Source organism: Seriola dumerili, unplaced genomic scaffold (genome assembly GCF_002260705.1).
Source record: "Seriola dumerili isolate Sdu_G_001 unplaced genomic scaffold, Sdu_1.0 BDQW01000133.1, whole genome shotgun sequence".
Taxonomy (NCBI): Eukaryota; Metazoa; Chordata; class Actinopteri; order Carangiformes; family Carangidae; genus Seriola; species Seriola dumerili.
In genome coordinates, this window is record NW_019174388.1 from 33,690 (window position 1) to 51,816 (window position 18,127).

General features: G+C 42.8%; 1 protein-coding gene across 3 annotated transcripts in view; it reads left to right on the forward strand.

Moving 5' to 3' along the window:
* The window catches only part of ripor3 (RIPOR family member 3), a 54,166-nt gene that overhangs the window by 20,682 nt on the left and 15,357 nt on the right, over positions 1-18,127 (forward strand). For all 3 annotated transcript variants that reach the window (XM_022748843.1, XM_022748841.1, XM_022748842.1), the window contains 6 exons: positions 11,399-11,497; positions 13,470-13,619; positions 14,085-14,163; positions 14,259-14,282; positions 14,423-14,476; positions 15,537-15,686. In XM_022748843.1, coding sequence (XP_022604564.1) covers positions 11,400-11,497; positions 13,470-13,619; positions 14,085-14,163; positions 14,259-14,282; positions 14,423-14,476; positions 15,537-15,686 — 555 coding nt within the window. In that variant the 5' untranslated portion in view covers position 11,399. The remainder of the gene's footprint in view (positions 1-11,398; positions 11,498-13,469; positions 13,620-14,084; positions 14,164-14,258; positions 14,283-14,422; positions 14,477-15,536; positions 15,687-18,127) is intronic.

Here is an 18,127-nt window from a genome sequence, read left to right on the forward strand (position 1 = left end):
CACTCCGAGTCTGCACGAGCAGCCAGATGTTTCTCATCTTTTGTAAAAGAAGATGAATGTGTACGCGGGGTTGTGTGTGTGTGTGTGTGTGTTTGTTTGAAAGTACAGATGTTTGTATCTTTTGAGGACACAGAGAAGCCAGAGGAGGCATGTGTGTGTGTGTGTGTGTGAGTCCAGATGTTTGCATCTCCTCAGGAAAATAGAGATGTACGCTGCGTGTGAAAGAGTTTATGTCAATAGATTTAAGAGATTATGTTACTTTAGAGTCTTTTAATCTTTGCTCTGGCTCGGGCTAAACACACAGGAACCCTGGATGTCACTACATACCACAACACACAGCAGGGGGGGGGGTGAAGGTGAACACCAGGCAGGGAGAGAGGAGTGAGGGAGAAAAGAGTTAAAACTGAGAGCAGAGAGAAAAGAGATTGAGACAAACAGAATGATGGAGACAGGAGGTGACAGACGGGCCGAGATAAAGAAACCTGAGAGGATGGAAAAAGGAGGAGAGAGAGGAGAGGTGAACGACGGCCGGCTGAAACATGAAGCCAGAGAAATGACAACTGCAAAGGAGAACTCCTCTCACACTCTCTCTCTCTCCTTTAACCTACTTCTTTCTTCTTCTTTTTTTTTACGTTATTTCCTGTGGAAGAACTGAAGGTTTAGTTTGTGGCTGCCTCACCAACAGCAAGTAAAATCCTCCTAAAATAACAAATAGTTTGTATATTTAGGTCGGTTGTAATTCATTACTGCTGCATTAGAGGCTTTGTTACACTGCAGTATTTAAATATTAACGAGTAATGACAAGTAATTAAGTACTTTCCCTCAACTTAAATATGATTCTATTTGTTCTTTACGTGATCATTTCATTGCACTTCTATTTCTCTATATTTCAAAATAATGTACGTTTGACTCACACTACGTCATTTTCCATTAGTTAAAAGAAGAAGTTCAAATTCATTTATAACCAGTTCTCAAACTTTTTCACATCGACGACCTAAACTGACACAAATTAGACCACAATCCCCGTCTGATAAGATTTTTCTATTTAGATTTTATTTACAGAAAGTGTTTAAACCCACGACCAGAATAATCCCACATTCTGTCATTGTGCTACTTATGCATGGAATTATAGACAATAAATGACCCCCAGGAACCCCTCGAGGACCCCTGGGGGTCCCCAGACCCGTCTTTGGGAACCGCAGACCCATAAGACAAAAGAAGACAACACTCTAAAGGGCCATACTTTAACTATAATTAACTGTTATACATTAGTCAATTTTAATGAAGATACACATGTAAAAAAACTGTGAAAATGTGAAAATGTTCTTCAGTGGTTTAACTTGCTTCATTTGCTGCGGTGATGTCGACGTGTACTCCAAGGTGTGTCAGTGTGCTGTGACATCACTGTTGTGGGTGTGGTTACTTCCTACCACACCTACAACAGTGTAACTTTCAGTAACAGAGAGTTGCTGTGATGCAAAGTTTTCCAAACTGGTGTTAGTTACTTTTTCTGTAATTTTTTGAATGTAGGACTGATAAATTAGTGCTTCTTATATTTCTGCTTAAATAGCTTTAAATTTACCTAAAATGATACTTTTGACTTGAGTTAATGCATGAAAAAGTTTGCAACCAGCGTGCAACCGTTTACTTGTTTGGGTTCTGTTACATTTAGTTCAATAAATAATAATAATAATGATCAATAATAACTATTTTTAAAGGAGTAGTTCTATATTCTGAGAAACATCCAGATATTATCCAGTGTCTTGCCGTGAGTCTCACGTTCTGATCGATACCACTCTCACATCTGAATGGTAAGCTACAGACAGTTAGCTTAGCTTAGCATAAAGACTGGAAACGGGGGGAAACTGCTAGCCTGGGCCTGGCTCTGTCTAAAGGGATCAAAATCCACCTGCCAGCTCCATGATTAAAACATTATGTTGTTTGTTTAAAACAATAAAGCATGAAAATGACTCATTAGAAATATTCTGGCACATGAACCTCAGTAAAACAACAAACCGTCATCTTTACACTTTGTGCACATTAAACAAACTGTTGTCTTATCGTGTATACATTAATAGAGCACAGAAATACGACTGTTTGACATGTATTTGAGCTTCTTCTTCCGCTGCACTGATATAACAAAAATTCCCAAAATATTCTCGATCACATTTTCCCATCACTCTCTGCGTTTTACCTCCCTTTCACTTCTTTCCTAACGCGCCCCTCCCTTCTTTCCCATCCAAAATAAATCCAAACATTTTGACAGAGTGGACTGTTGAAAGCCGGTGTTAACACAACTCCAGCTCGGTGCCAATTCACACAACTTAAGACAACGATCGATCCAGTGACCTGAAAACAAAACCTCAGCATGGGGTGTACACACACACACACACACACACACACACACACACACACACAAGGGTCTGAGTTTTTGCGAAACCAGTGAACATCATCGGTCAAAGTGGGTCATGTCAGAGCGATGTGTCGTCACCAGTTGCATAAAAGTTGCTTTTAGGTGTTTGGTTTGTGGGGCAGCCACTTTTTTTTCAGGTTCAGGTCACATGTAAAGCTGTGATATATTTATTTCTTCCCTTTGTCCTCGACCTTTGACCCTCTGATTGTGTGTCTATGTCAGAAGTTCAAAATTATTCCCTGAGGAGTGATAATTTAACCTCCCTCCTCCTCTCTCCTACAAAACAGAAACATTTCAGCATCACACTTGACCCCGAGGCGTACCCACAATACTTTGTGAGGAACTCAAGCAGAAAGATAAACAGTAGAAGACAGTGACGCAACATTAAATTTGATGAAGAAGAATAAAAAAGACAGCAATCCACACCCTTGTAGTTAGTGTTTACAGCCAATGTGTTTACAGTATCTACAAGTAGCAGCTGATTGGCTTTTGTTTGTTTCAGTTTAAGAAGTCATGTCATACAGAAGTTGGTGGGGGGGGGGGGGGGGGGTGACTAGAATTACAAAGGCCTTGACTGTGACACCAGGCATCCGGGTTCCTGTGTCCCACATGATGTTAGGTTTAGGCTACGTAAACACTTGGTTAAGGCTAGCACTGCTGTGATATGTTCCACAGCAATGCTGACAGTAAGTAAGCTAGCAATAAAAACATATGCTATGAACACATTCATAATATCAGTAACAGCAAGTTGGCTAATGTTAGCATGTCTACTGTAGCTGTCACTAATGAAAACAGACATAAAACATTACGAACCAATTCACACATGGAGGAGAAAAAAAAACAGTTCAGCTCCAGCTGGAGCCTTTAGCTGCTCATAGGGTTCTCCTCTCAGTAAACCAGACCAGTATCGGCTCCATGGTCGGACTGGGAAAGAAATTCAGCCTCAGACTGATCCACTGGGACTAGCAAAACAAGTGACACTGATGGAGCCAGTAGAAACACTGATGAAGTTGTTAGTTTACTGTTATATTATTGTTTGAAATGAATTTTTTGCAAAGTAAGTAAAGCTTTAAAATAAAAGGAGTTTTAAGCATCAGACAAATGTAAATACTCCAGAACAGTACAAGTATCATAGATTGTACTTAAGTACAGTACTTGAGTAAAAGTATTTAGTTACTTTGACAACAGCTGTAAGAACTTTCTAAACTTCAAATGGACAAATAAAAACATTGATCAACCACATCAGTGAGATTCTGCATCACATACACTGAACAACTACAGCTGCTATTTTAGGAACACTACTGTGTATGAAAGCAGTGTGTGTGTGTGTGTGTGTGTGTGTGTGTGTGTGTGTGTGTGTGTGCGCTCATCCGGAACTGCATAGTTCTTCACCCTGGAGGGCGTGAGTCATCAGTGACCTCTGACCCCTCCACAATGAGCCAATCGTGTGTTTCAGATGGCTCTGAGTCAGAAGTGAAGAGAGTGTCAGTGATGATCTAAAACTAAAGACAAAAAACAACATAAAAAACACTTACTACTAATTTAAACAAAGATAATTAAAAACTCCCCCTCACACACACACACACACACACACACACACACACACACACACACACACACACACACACACACACACACACACACACACACACACACACACTGCTCTTGCTGAAGAATCTCTTTGATCCCACTGTTGATGGTAAGTTGACGGGCGACAAAGAGACAGATTTGTTTATTTGTTGCTCTTAATACGATAAAAGACGTTTAGTGGGTTGTGTTTACTTGGAAATTAGACAAAGTCCCAGAGGAGCATTAAAAGTAATTTAAAGCTGTCTCCGACAGAGAGAGAGAGAGACACAGAGAGACACAGAGAGAGAGAGAGACATAGAGAGAGAGAGAGAGAGAGACACAGAGAGAGAGAGAGAGAGACACAGAGAGACACACACAGAGAGAGAGAGACATAGAGAGAGAGAGACACACAGAGAGAGAGAGACATAGAGAGAGAGAGACATAGAGAGAGAGACACACGGAGAGACACAGAGAGAGGGAGAGAAAGAGACAGAGAGAGAGACAGAGAGAAAGACATAGAGAGAGAGAGAGACAGAGAAAGACAGAGAGAGAAAGAGATAGAGAGAGAGAGAGACACAGAGAGACAGAGAGAGAGAGAGAGAGAGAGGGAGGGAGAGAGACATAGAGAGAGAGACAGAGAGAGGGAGAGAAAGAGACAGAGAGAGAGACAGAGAGAGAGAGAGAGAGAGAGGGAGGGAGAGAGACATAGAGAGAGAGACAGAGAGAGGGAGAGAAAGAGACACAGAGAAAGAGACAGAGAGAGAGACAGAGAGAGAGACAGGATAGACAGAGAGACAGAGAGACAGAGAGAGAGACAGAGAAAGACAGAGAGAGAAAGAGATACAGAGAGAGAGAGGGAGGGAGAGAGACATAGAGAGAGAGACAGAGAGGGAGGGAGAGAGAGAGAAGTCCTGACGGCTGGTTTTAAGGCTCAGTTTCTGAATACAGGCTGTGTGCATTTCTCTGTGGACTGAGGCTTTGATACTTTCACAGTATTAATATAGAAGCTAGAGCTGATCTATAATCACACTACACATGGACACAGACCTTTACACTGGAGGAGCTTTAACATTAGCTCCACACTGACCAGCTGCAACATTACAACCCTGCTTACATATTAATCTGTATCTTGTATTAATCTTCGGAACTTCTGAATGCAGGACTTTTATTTTGTGTTTCACCTCCATCTTCAGAAACATCAGAACACACCAGAGCTACACAGACACCACATGCACTGCAACAACTCCTCCTAAATGACTGGTTCATGTCACTTAAAGAGTCTGTTCGTATGAGGAGGTTCGTGGCCCCTCAGACTTTTCAGGATTTCCCAGACTTCCTGGGTTTGAATCCGCCATTAGCAGGCGAATGTGGAAGTAGAAATGAGGCTAATTATGTCGCGCTGGAGGAGGGAGATTAACGGTGAGACCACTGAAGCCACATTTAAAGCTCAATCACACAACACGCAAGAGAAGAGAGAGACAGAGGGGGAGAGGAAATCAATTCCTCCTGTTTGTGTTTTACATGGAGGTTTGAACAGTGTGTGTGTGTGTGTGTGTGTGTGTGTGTGTGTGTGTGTGTGTGAATGTAAACATTTAAGTGTTTAGTGTGTGTCTGCAAGTGTATGTATTTGTGTGTGAGTGTGTGTTTGTCACCATAGATGATGTACAGGCCCCTCGTGAGGGTCTGCTGCATGCTAACAGCTTTGTGGCCAGACACACACACACACACACATACACACACACACACACACACAGGCCCCAACCTCCTACCTCTGCACCACATGGGCCCCCGTAAATCACTTACAGGTCAAGGCTAATTTTTTAAGAGCAGATCTCACCCCAGCTTTTCTCCAGACACCATTTAAAACACTATGAACAACACACACACACGCACACACACACACACACACACACACACACACACACACACACACACACACACACACACACAGAGTCCTTCATCACTTGAGGAATGTTCCTCCCTCTTTTCACATTCGAATCACATTCCAGACATGATTTATTTTCTCTTCTGTGCATCAGTAAAACCTGTAATTAGATCATTTACTTTCTTATTTGCTTTACGTCTCTTTCACATGTTCTCAGTTGCATTTACTCGAGTGTTTCTCCGTCAGTTTCGATCACGGTGAAACATGAAGCTGCAAAAACTTTTTTTTCCCTTCCAACCTGAAGCTCCGGCAGCTGCAGCTCGGTGACGTCCGCACACCTCCAGCCAAACCAGCAGCTAATTAATCACCAGTGAAATCAGCTGGCAGGACGCTGCTGGATTTAAAAGAGAAAAACAAAAAATCTGAAATAAATTATCAAAATGTCCAAGAATGCAAAAATAATGATCTTCATGCACAAAGAGAAAAAAAAAACGAGGCTGGGTGTCAGAGAAGGATCATGTGGAAAAGACAAACGTAGAAAGTAGTTTGAGACATCAGTGGAAAGAAATGAAGTGGAGGTCGTAGGAACAGCTGACTTCACTGAATGACTTTAAAAGTTTCCTCTGCTTTAATCACGACCCAGTGCTCATGTTTAACTGACCAGGAGCTAAAGGACTTCCCTGGTTTATTACACCACAGCCACTGGATCTTATTGTTGCAGCCTCGGCCTCTTTCTGTTGATTGTGAATCACGAGAGTCAAAGAAATCTAAAGAAATACGACATAACATGCCACAACTACAAACCCTGAGCTTCAGTCAAACTGATTTGAGAGAGAAAACAAAGGTGAACAAAACTTTAAACTTTGGAGCTGGGGATCTCGGGGGGCTGGGCAGGGAGGGAGCTCAGGGGATGGAGAGCTGATGAACAGAAGACCTCAGTTGGACTCAGAGGCTGGACAGACGGTCTAGAGTCAAACAAAGACAGGCAGAGACAATGGCAGGATTTCTCTGGAGGAAGAGCAGGAGTCTGATGGTGACGAAGATGTAGAGGTTGAGCGGGAAGCTGTCAGCTCAGGCTGAGCCCCTCTGGAGGAAGATGAGGATGAGGAGATGACCTGGAGATTGGCGATGCTGGGGGGTTGCTGAGCAGCTGAGTCTCATTGTTCATTGGGCGTGTGGGGGGGGGTCGACATCTCTGAGACCCACGCTTCATTCTAGGGACTCCAACTCCAAGATACCTCAGGGAGACAGTCCCCAGGAAAGGGGACAGTGCAGGGTCTTCAGATTCAGGATCAGACTGGATACTGGGAGCAGACAGGACGCCGGCAGACTGGGGGGCTGGCTGGTGGCTAGTATATTGGAGGTTTGGCTGTAGGCTAGCATGGTGGTGGTTAGCATGCGGGAGACGAGCGTTTCTGAAGCTAGCGGGAAAGCATGCAGACTGGGAAAGTTTTCAAAGTTAAGAAGACGACTCCATTTATGACATCATCACTAACATCTTCCTGTTTCCTGCTGTCAGATGTGACTCTTTTCTTCAGTTTCTGTCTTCATGTAAACACTGGATGTCTCACAACATCCAACAACCTCAGCTGTGCATGTGTGTGTGACCTAGACCCCCCCCCTCCCCCCCCCTCTTCAAACAGCTCGTTCACAGGAGTAGAGGGCGTGTCAGGATTTGATTAAGCTAACGACCACAGCCCTCCCTCCTCTGTCGGCCTCTCTCCTTCACGGCCACATGTGGTGCTGATTCAGTGGTTCGGAGGAAACCCCCGAATTCTTCTGAACAAACACAAAGAGAAAAATCTGACTCTTGTTTTTGTTTTTTTGTGCAAAGTGTAACTCTCAGCAGACTGAAGCATCGAGCTGCTGTGACGACAGTAAAACAAGACAGATACATGACTGAGTGAAACAGCTGAAGCTTCTTCTTCTGCACTGACAAGTTGAAAAATGCTGCGTTTACGAGCAGAGACTGTGACGGAGCAGACGGGTGGAGATGGATGTTGTCTGTCTGATGGTGGAGGTGTTTTAGATTCTTCACATCTCTTGTTACAGCTGCTCGACGTGGCGTTCGGCCAGGACCGACCTGTGTCAGTCTGTCGCTCTGAACTGATCCCCTCAGGTCTAGAGTTTCTTATCCTCAGCACATATAATAACAATAATAATAATAATAATAATAATAATAATTTACATTTTAATAAGTGAGTTGACATTCACAAAGAATAAACCAAATATATCTCTAAATATATCTGTAAATACATGAAGCCACATGAGTGCAGCTCTCTCTGTAAAGAACTTCCTGTTGTGACACGCACACAACAACAATAACAACACACACACATCAGAACACACACACACATCAGAACACACACACAATAACAACACACACAGACGGAAAACATTAGACAGTACATTTACAGATGTAAAAACAGTTTAAAGACTCTGATGTAAATCAAGTGTTTAACTTTGTTAACGTCCATGATGTTTTTATATAATAAGACAGATTAAGAGTGAAATATTGAAGTGTTTCCATCTTGAACTGGATTTGTGGGGAAATCTTGTCAGTACAGAGAGAGAGAGTTAGCATTAGCACAACCGCTAACACTGTGTCAGCAACTGCCAGTTACAAGATAACAAACAACATAAACAAATAAAAGATGCTAACTAGCTAACGGTTCTGATCCGTCTGCTAGTCTCTGGTTCTGGTCTCAGACTCCTCCTCTGAGTCTGGGTCTGACTGAGGCTCAAACATGTGGCTGAGTCTCTCTGATGTTTCCTCCTCTCACCATCTTGATGCTCTCTGCTCTTTCACCTGTCCACCTGGAGCCAGCAGGGGGTGGGCGGAGCTTAAGGCCTGATCTAGGTTTATCAACCAGGAAGTAAGAGGAGATGAGCTTCAGACCCAGTTTTCCATTTTTTCTAATTTGTTATGTGTGACCTCGGTACTTTCCAGCACTGTGGAGAGTTAATGGAGGGAGACGGATGATGTTAGGACACATACCCTCGAGAAGAAGCATTTGTTTTTGGCAGAGAGTTTCAAGGTCCACTGATCTCTAGACACAGCTTCCTCATCTAAAACTCATTTTATATTTAAACCTGAACAGCTAAATGTTGTTGTCGTGAGACGTTCAGGTTCACTACGAAGAAAGAAGAAGAACCAACAGGCATGAAATGATAACACAGAAATATGTTTATCCCTGTTAAACAAGAAATACTAGACTTACACTACAGAGAGTGAGTGTGTGTGTGTGTGTGTGTGTGTGTGTGTGTGTGTGTGTGTGTGTGTGTGTGTGTGTGTGTGGGGTACAGCAGAAGTGCTTACTTGACTAACTTTGGTCGGGAGCCATCAGACCTGGTCTCTCCATCCCTGTGTGTTATGTGTGGTTGCTAGGCGACCGTGTTGGTTCTGGCATCAGAACCGGAGTGTGTTTCACATTCTGGATCGGGACTCCAGAACCACTTATACTGGCAGCATGTTCAGGTTCAAATCCTCGTCATGGGGGGAGCGTGGATGGCCTGGATTCAGCTCGTCTGCTGAAGCGCTCTTCAGCGAGACAGTAAATCAGGAGCGACTCTGCGTTTAATCTGCAGGAAGTGACCAAAAACTGCACATTCGTGATGTTCAGAGACACATCATCAACAGTCGACCTCGATCAGATGCTGAATGAAGATGTCTGGACTTTTTCCTCAAAAAAACAGCTGATCACCGTGTCGCCAAAGAGAAGAGTGACGTTGTTGTTGTAGCTTCAACCAAACAAACATTCACAGGGACCACATGAAAGTCTGAGCAGATGGCATCCAGACTGTGTGTGTGTGTGTGTGTGTGTGTGTGTGTGTGTGTGAGGACACTACACTTGCTTACACACAGTGTTTGTCTGTGGAACCGGATCATGTTTACCTGAGTATCAAAACTTTATTTCTCCTTTGTGCCACACTTGCTTGTTTTATATATTTTTATATCATAATCCAGTTTTGTCTGAATCAAATTTTAATGCAAATGAGCCACAGCTACACGTGTAATTGTCTAAAGCGTTTTGGTTTTGAACATTGCTTTTTTAAATGATGTGCATTAAAAGAAAAACCCACCACTCACATACACAGTAAGTAAATAGAATAAAATATAAATACAGAAAGTGAACAAGTACAATATCCTTTACAATATGAAAGAATAAATATAGAATAAAATAAAATAAAGAAAGAAAAAAGGAAATTAAGTTCAAGAGAGAGAGTCGTAGTCCTCAGGGACAGAGCAGGTTTCTGATATTCAGACAGAGCCGTCATCATACGGGGTTCTCGTGGAAAAGGTCTCCAGATGTTACAGAATTTACCCGCTGAGCCTCGTAGTGGGGCCTAGCCTCATATAATTTAAGATATTCTTGATCCACTGCGTATGATTTGGAGGGATTACATCGTTCCAGTCCAGCAGAATTAGACGACGGTGAAGCAGCAAACAGAAACCAAGAAGTCACACTGGCGCTTCCCAAAAAGTTTGAGGATATGAAGATGCACGCTGGATCTGTGTCTGAGAATCTCTCTGACGACGTCTCTTCGGTCCAGTGTGTCAAAAGTTGTTTTGAACTTTATCAGCAGAAACTGAGGTTGGTGAGAAACCTGTGCGACGCTGACCGCCTTAAAAGGAAGTGGTAGATGTTGAAATGACACGTCACAGTTTCTCCTTGTTGGTTTGTTTTTCCCTCTTCAGTCAGAACCTCGACACTCAGAGTAAAACTTTGCTGCTCCGCCATCTGAGCTCCAGACTTTAAGATGTTCTTTATTTAACGTGTCCCAGAGATGATGATGATGATGATGATGATGCTGGTGGGGCTCTGGTTGCTGTTGTTTAAGTGTTTGCATGTGTGTGTTGAGGAGGAGTGAAGATGAATAACAAAGTCAATGACATGATCGTTAACAACAGTAACACATGATGAACATTCATGGCTTCATCAACCCAAATAAGAAACAATACTAAGATGTTTCCGAATTAACTTGTGGTGGAAACGTGATCTCTGGCTGGATTTCTTTCTTTCCGTCTTTCATTTCTTTTTGAATAAATGAAGCATTATATTTTAAAGGCATGAGTCTCCGTCAGCGTCCAGAGCTCACGACTGTCACAGCAGAGTCTGAGGTTCAGGCAACAGAAGCTCTTTAGTTGAGGTTGAGTGAAAGATCGATGCCTCCTCAACAACCGCACAGCTCGTCTGCTCCGATCCCTCTGATACGACCCACAGCAGCGTCTCCTGAAACGGCGCCCCCTATGGAAGCGGGCGTGCCGGATCTCGGTTGCCATGGTTACAACAATAAACAATAAACTCGTGGCTCGGTTCGGTTTGAGCACAAAAAACTACTCGGTTCGATTTAGGGTTAAAATAAGTACTTCCTCAAGATTAGACGGGCGGATTGGATGATCTTTGTTGTCATGGTTACAATAATAACAACATGGTTGAGGTTGTGATGGTGGGAATTTTGTGTTTTTTTGATTGCCCCACAGATGTGACTGACTCTCTCTCTCTCTCTCGCTCTCTCTCTCTCTCCAGGATGTCGGTGAAGCTGCGATTCGACTCGCCCTCAGACGGCGGTCTGGTCCACAGGAGCCGCTCCTTCACCGGGTTCAGCTCTCTGACTGGACGACGACGGTCAGTGACACTGATGAGAAGTAATAACGAACCACTCAGGAACCTTTAATTGTATTAAAAAATGACAGAGTGGAACTCGTTAGACTTCTGTCAGACCTCTAACCACGCTGTTTCCTGCAGATTTCAGTCTTTCCCACGCTATTAAATGCACCTAAAGCACACACATGCGCACGTGCATCATTTGAAATGTGTAAAAACTCTTCTGGTTAGGAAAGACCCTCCATGTGGTCGAACATCCAGATGCCATCCAGCTGTGTTTGATTGACAGTGTGAACAGGGCTGTGACCAGCAGGTGGCGATGCAGGAAGTGGCGGCAGCTACTGCTAACGCTAGAACGGCTAACAAAAACAGCTAACTTTAGAAATGAGCCCACAGGTCGCCTGTGCAGCAGGTTGTTATGACATCACAGTTACGTTTTGTTGCTAGGCGACATCTGGTGTTCGTAGTAACAATGACAGCAGTGAAGGAAAAAGTTTAAAGAGAGACAGAGTCCACGTCAGGAGAAGGTGGAGGTCAACAAAACGCACCGTTCAACAACCTTTAACACATTGTTGTTATTGTAACCATGACAACGAAGATGGTCTAATCTTCCAAGAGTACTTATTTTAACCCAAATCACGATCTTTTCCCAAACCTAACCAAGTCATGAGTCATTTATTATTGTAACCAGGGCGATAAAGGTCCAGTACGCCGCTGTCTGCACAGTCTGCGTGTTTATTATTGTAACCACGACAACCAAGGTCCGGTACCTGGTGTACCTGTTAAACCTTTTCACTGCTAAACACAACTCCTGCTGTCGGAAGCAACAAAACAAACGTGGGTTGAAAGACAAACGGTTTCCCGGTGGAGACGAACTGACAGGAAGTTCTGTCGACCGCAACAGATCGAGACTCTGCGGAAGTTTGTTTTTCATTCTGCGAAACAATAAAACGACAGAACATAAAAATCTGTTGTTGCCCTTTAAGATTTGAAAGAAGGGAAATCCCTTCAGCCTCAGACGAGCCTGTCCCTTATTGACGGCGAGACAGTGAACGCACCACAGACTTCAAGATGTTGTTTGTGAATGAGGGAGCTCACAGACGTCGACGGAGAGAGAGAAAGAGAGAGAGAACAAAATGTCATGATAAAAAAGACAGACAGAGCTGGAATGTACTTCCTGTGTGTGAGAGAGACAAATTTTTCCATTTTAAACATACAGTAAACACACACACACACACACACACACACCTCCCCAGAGGGAGGAGGTCAGGACGAACCATCTTCATTTCCAGTTTCCCGCCGACAGTCTGTGGTTTCTTTGAACCACACGACCACGATCGTTCCCTGTAAAGTGGTCGTTTTCACCCAAACCACATTTTTTCACCATAAACCTAAACCAAACTGTAACCACAGCAACGTCAGATCACGAATCTGAGTTATTCGCCAACACTGATTCCTAACAGACCGAGGTGACCCCATGAATCTATGAACCATCACCCTCTCACCGCAGGCCGACGGACAGTCACAGGAAACAGGAACAAGGAGAAGATGAGGAGAAACTTTTCACCGCTGAGGTTCAACTCTATAATTAATATTAAAAAAATAAAAAGAGAAGCGAGATGAGGAGTTCCAGCGCGTCGCACATACAGAGACCAAAAGAGAGAAAAAAGGTGCAGCCTTCGGTAACAATGAGGCGTCCAATCAGAAAGAGCCTCTCTGTGCGTCGTTCTGTCGTCACAACAAAAATCAGTCATCGTCTTCATCTCGTCAGACTTTCATTATTATGAGGTGACGGACCTTCGAGAGCAGCTTCAACATTTCTTCCTCCAGTGATTACTGATAACTGCTGGACTGAATCTGAGTCAGGTCTGACAGAAAGTCTCAAAGTAAATCCAGAATATAAAATAAATCTAATTCTAACAGAATAAGAATTTAATTCTCAGTAAAAACTCAGTTTGAAAATCTCCCTCCGTGTCTTTATCTCTGTTTTCAGGCCGTCCTCCGCCCGGAACTCTCTTCGCTCCAAAGCCACCACGGGGGGGAAATCTCCCAGGATGCACCTCTCTCCCAGCAGAGGGGGTATCTGGTCTCTGCAGCCGGAGCAGGTCGACAGCGTCTTCCAGGCGCTACGCAAAGGACTCAAGTACGTGCTGAACACCAGAGACATCCATTGCCTCAATGTGAAAATACTCCATTACATGTAAAGGGAAAGTACCATCAGTAAAATGTACTTCGAAGACCAAAAGTAAAAGTATTGGTTAAAAGTAGAAGAAAAGAAAAGAAGAAAAACAAACTGATATTATAATATTGTATTATTTAGCTTTTTTCTTTAATCTTAGCTGTTTTTTTATGGAAGGTGAAGAAAAATTCACCATTTATTCAGTTATTGAAATGAAACGTCTCTTTGGTGAAACTGCTCACAAACCACAGACGTCTGAAACATGACGAGACGTCTCAAAAGGAAAGGATGAAAGCACTGGTTTAACTTTTAATCATTTCATTTAACCATTTATAATCTCGTCATAGAGGTAAGTCAGCTGATTGGAGTAAAAAGTCTGTGATGAAATGTCACTTTGATTCACACGTGTCGGGATGTGACTGTGTGCAGGGAATACCTGGAGGGTCACCAGGTGGAGATGGACTTCCTGTCGTCACAGCAGAGAGAGACCAAGAGGAACTCCAGGCTGGTGAGGACAGACTCAGTGTGTGTGTGTGTGTGTGTACATACATACCTGTGATGATGATGATGACGATGATGATGATGCCTCTTCTCTGTTTCCAGGCCTTTCTCTACGATCTGGAGAAGGTAATCTCTCCACCACAGCTGATCCACCTTTTTATTTTTTCTTTCTGTCAAAAACACTGAAAAACATTTTCACCTTTCATACGGATCAATATGTGACGTAATGAACCAAAACTGAAAGCATCATATTTTCGCCCTCACAGGAGATCAGAGCGCTGGAGCGATACATACGGCGACTGGAATTTCAAATCAGCAAGGTACAAGTTTTTACTTGAGTTACAGACCTGGAGTACCTGGTTTTTAAAATACTTGACTGACTGACTGACTGACTGACTGACTGACTGACTGTAGAACCTGCAGAATAAACAGCTTGTAGAATATGATACAAACCTGATTAAAATGGCAATAAAAACACAATTGAATCAACAAAATCAAGCTACAAAACTACAAACTGTTTATCTGAAAATGAAGAACATGTAACTCCTCGACGTGCTCTCTAAAGTCACGTCATGGCAAAATTCTGTAGGTAGAGATGAATTCTGGTCGTGTTCAACACAGAAAACATTTAAAAAGTAAAGGACTCTTTATTTAATTTGAACCTTTTAAACTTGAAGCATCTTCTGCCTCGTCTTTATCTGACACTGCCTTCGTTAGGACGCTGACGGGTTCAGACATCACTGACAGTGGAGGGGAGGGGATTTTCCTCCTGTGATGAACTCAGTGTATGGTGTATCACATTTTCAAAATAAAAGAGAATTCATTCCACTGAATAAAAGCTCTGCTTCAAAGTAAGAGTACTTCATAGAGACGTAGTGGAGTCAAAATAATATTTGTCTTTTTAGTGTCGTGGAGTAAAAGTCATAAGTTTCCAAAAAAAATAAAAAATACTAAAGTAAAGAACAGATACTGTAAAAATATACTTAATACTCAAGTGAATGTACTCTGTTACTGTCCACCCCTGACGACGGATGGATACGACTTTAAAACTATTCCTGTCGTCTCTCAGAAGGAAAACTTTGAAGAAGCTTTGACTGTTTTGAATTTCATTTATCTTTAAAGTGCAATGGAACAACAGCACATCAGTTGTCTGTTGGTTTGTCTGCAGGATTATATCAAAAATACTGAACCGATTTGCACTGAATGTGGTGGAGGGATGAGTCATAGTCCAGAGATGAACCCATTAAGATTTTGGGGCAGATCCAAATCATTTAACCCTGAATTCGATTTTCTCCCTGAAGTCTGGTGTGTGTCGTTTGTCGCTGTGATTGATCAGCTGATGTCAGTCCTCTCCGTCACGTCCGCCTCTCGTCCCCACAGGTGGAGGAGCTGTATGAGACCTATTGTATCCAGTGGAGGTTGTGTCAGGGGGCGGTCAACATGAAGAGAGCCTTCTCCCTGTCCCCGTCCACCAGAGCCTCCAGGGAGAGTCTGCTGGAGCTCAACCGCAACCACAGACACAGCCTGCAGGTACTGCCCTGATCACAGCGTGTGTGTGTGTGTGTGTGATTTTACACGCGTGTTTGAAGTTAATCTTGATGTCACAGTGCCGACGTGTTACCATCAACATATCTTTACAATTACCATCCTGGACCGATAAAATTAAAACGAGCAAATAAACAGTATTTTCTGTTTATGTTCACAAACCAAACACACAGCAGGTTTCATTTTTATTTGCCGTGTGTGTGTGTTTCTGCTGCTTTAAACTGAATCATGAATCACTGCTGTGCCACCATCGCAGCATGTGTGCAGCAGACAGAGGTCACACATGGTCGAGACACAACTAAACACAGTCACACATGAAACCATCCACAAAACAAAAAAGAAAAGAAGTCAGGGTACAACATCCCGTTTCTGTTTCTGCCTCAAAGTTTAACACTCAAACGTTTTAACACAGTTTCAGAAACTCATTAAAGTTCATAAACGTTAGCAAGAAAATAAAGCTAACTTTCCATTTTTAAGATTTGATGATTTTTGTCATCAGAAACAACTTCAATGGGATTTTTTTTCAAGTGGCATCTGTGCAGCAGGAATCATCAGCTGAACATTTTCTCCTGCAGGTCAAAGGTTAAACATTTTCCTGCTGCAAACAACTTTCAGAGCGGAGGCGGATTTCACTTTCATCAAAGCTCATTCAAACTTTACACGAGTGTGTGTTTGTGAGTGTGAAGGGAGGACGTCACTGTAGCTCACTATTTCAACAAGAAAAACCTCCCATCAGTCTTTGCTCTGCTCCCTGGTGAGATGGCGGTAACAGACGCCGCGGCCTTTTCTTCTCTATTGGCCTCCATTTTTGGAGTTCCCTACTAGAGTCACTGACACACAGGACTACAGCTGTGTCCCAGTTCAGACGCTGCGTTTAAAGACCGACTACGTCACAGCGGCGGGACTAGACTGTCCAATTTCTCTTCCTGGGCAACGAAGGCGCCAACAGCTGGATCCTTCGTGGTCCGACCTATCCCAGGATTCATTGCGTGCCGTTAATGAAAGCAAACAGCGCCGACAGAGAGCCTGAGGATCACACTGTTAGATGTAAATGTCTTGTTGCAGCGAATGGTACGACTTTTAAAACCTCAAGTTTTTGTGAAAGAAAAATTACCTGTTGTCAAGGTTGCTAGGCGACAGGAGCAGCGCTTTGCGACGCAGCGGTAAGGGCGGGAACAGCACAGCGAAAAACCCTCCATCTCATTTCCGTTCGGCCTTCGCGGTCTACGAAGAGCCACACCTTCGTTGACCGCGTCCTCAACTGGGACACAGTTTCAACCTCTGTAAAATGAGCAACTTATATTATTTTTGCCATTATTGTTGTTTTTATTTTTTAATATTGTGGATAGGGATGAGTACCGTTTGAATTATATTGATTCTGGTTCTTATTGATTTCCTAATTCGTTTCCAAGATGGTTAAAGAAGTCAGATGTTTCGAAAACAAAAATAAAAAAAAATAAGTGTAATGTGTGTAAATGTAATTTGAATATTCAAAAACATGTTCATTAAACAAATATTAAATCGATAAAGATCTAAAGCAGTTAATTAAACTGTTGAACTTTATTTTAGTGTCTTTGTTCATCCTATATTTTACTAATCAAGGACGTCACACAAACACCAGGTCCAGAGGTGATTGTAACAGTCAAAAGAGGCAAATGTAAAAGAGATTATACATAATAAATAAATAATTATACTATAAAACCAATAAGCAACAAGCAGCAACCGGCTTGTGGAAGCTGTTTGTGGTCTAGTCGATTGTGTGTATTATACGTTCTTGCAATTAAAAAGCCAATTAAGATAATTTGATAATAATAGACAAACATACATAATACTAATAAAATCAATATAAGATAAAACATAGAGAGTGCTGCACCTTTATCTTTACTTTCAGCTTTCTGCAGTTTGATCAGAAATAAAAGCTGATTCATCAAAAAGGAAGAAAAAACAAAAAAAAACGTCCACATACTGGACAGTAAATAATGAGAAAACAGCATGAAGATCCGGGACAGGCTGAATAATAAAAAACTAAATGCAGCGTTTTATGTGTTGAACAGAAACACTGTGTAACACTGTGTAAACTGGGCCGCAGCCACTAAGGCTCCTGGCAGACACGGATCCAGACAAACAGTTGGATTAAAAAACGATCACACAGAAAGAACGCAGCCGGACTGGAGGTGAATGAATGAATCCGTTCATCTGCAGAAAATAAACCCGAGATGAAGGTTTTTGTTGAAGCTGAGGACAGAGTCTGAACCATCAGAGACGACCGTCTGTAATTGAAACGTCTCATCAGGCTGGAAGTGGCCGCCACTTCTCCATCGCCTCCACGCTCGCCCCTAATGCTCATAATGCTGCCAAATGAAAAAGATCTGGTGTGAGTGATGGTCCCACTGTGACTTCCTGTCTGCAGCCGCAGGCTACGGCTC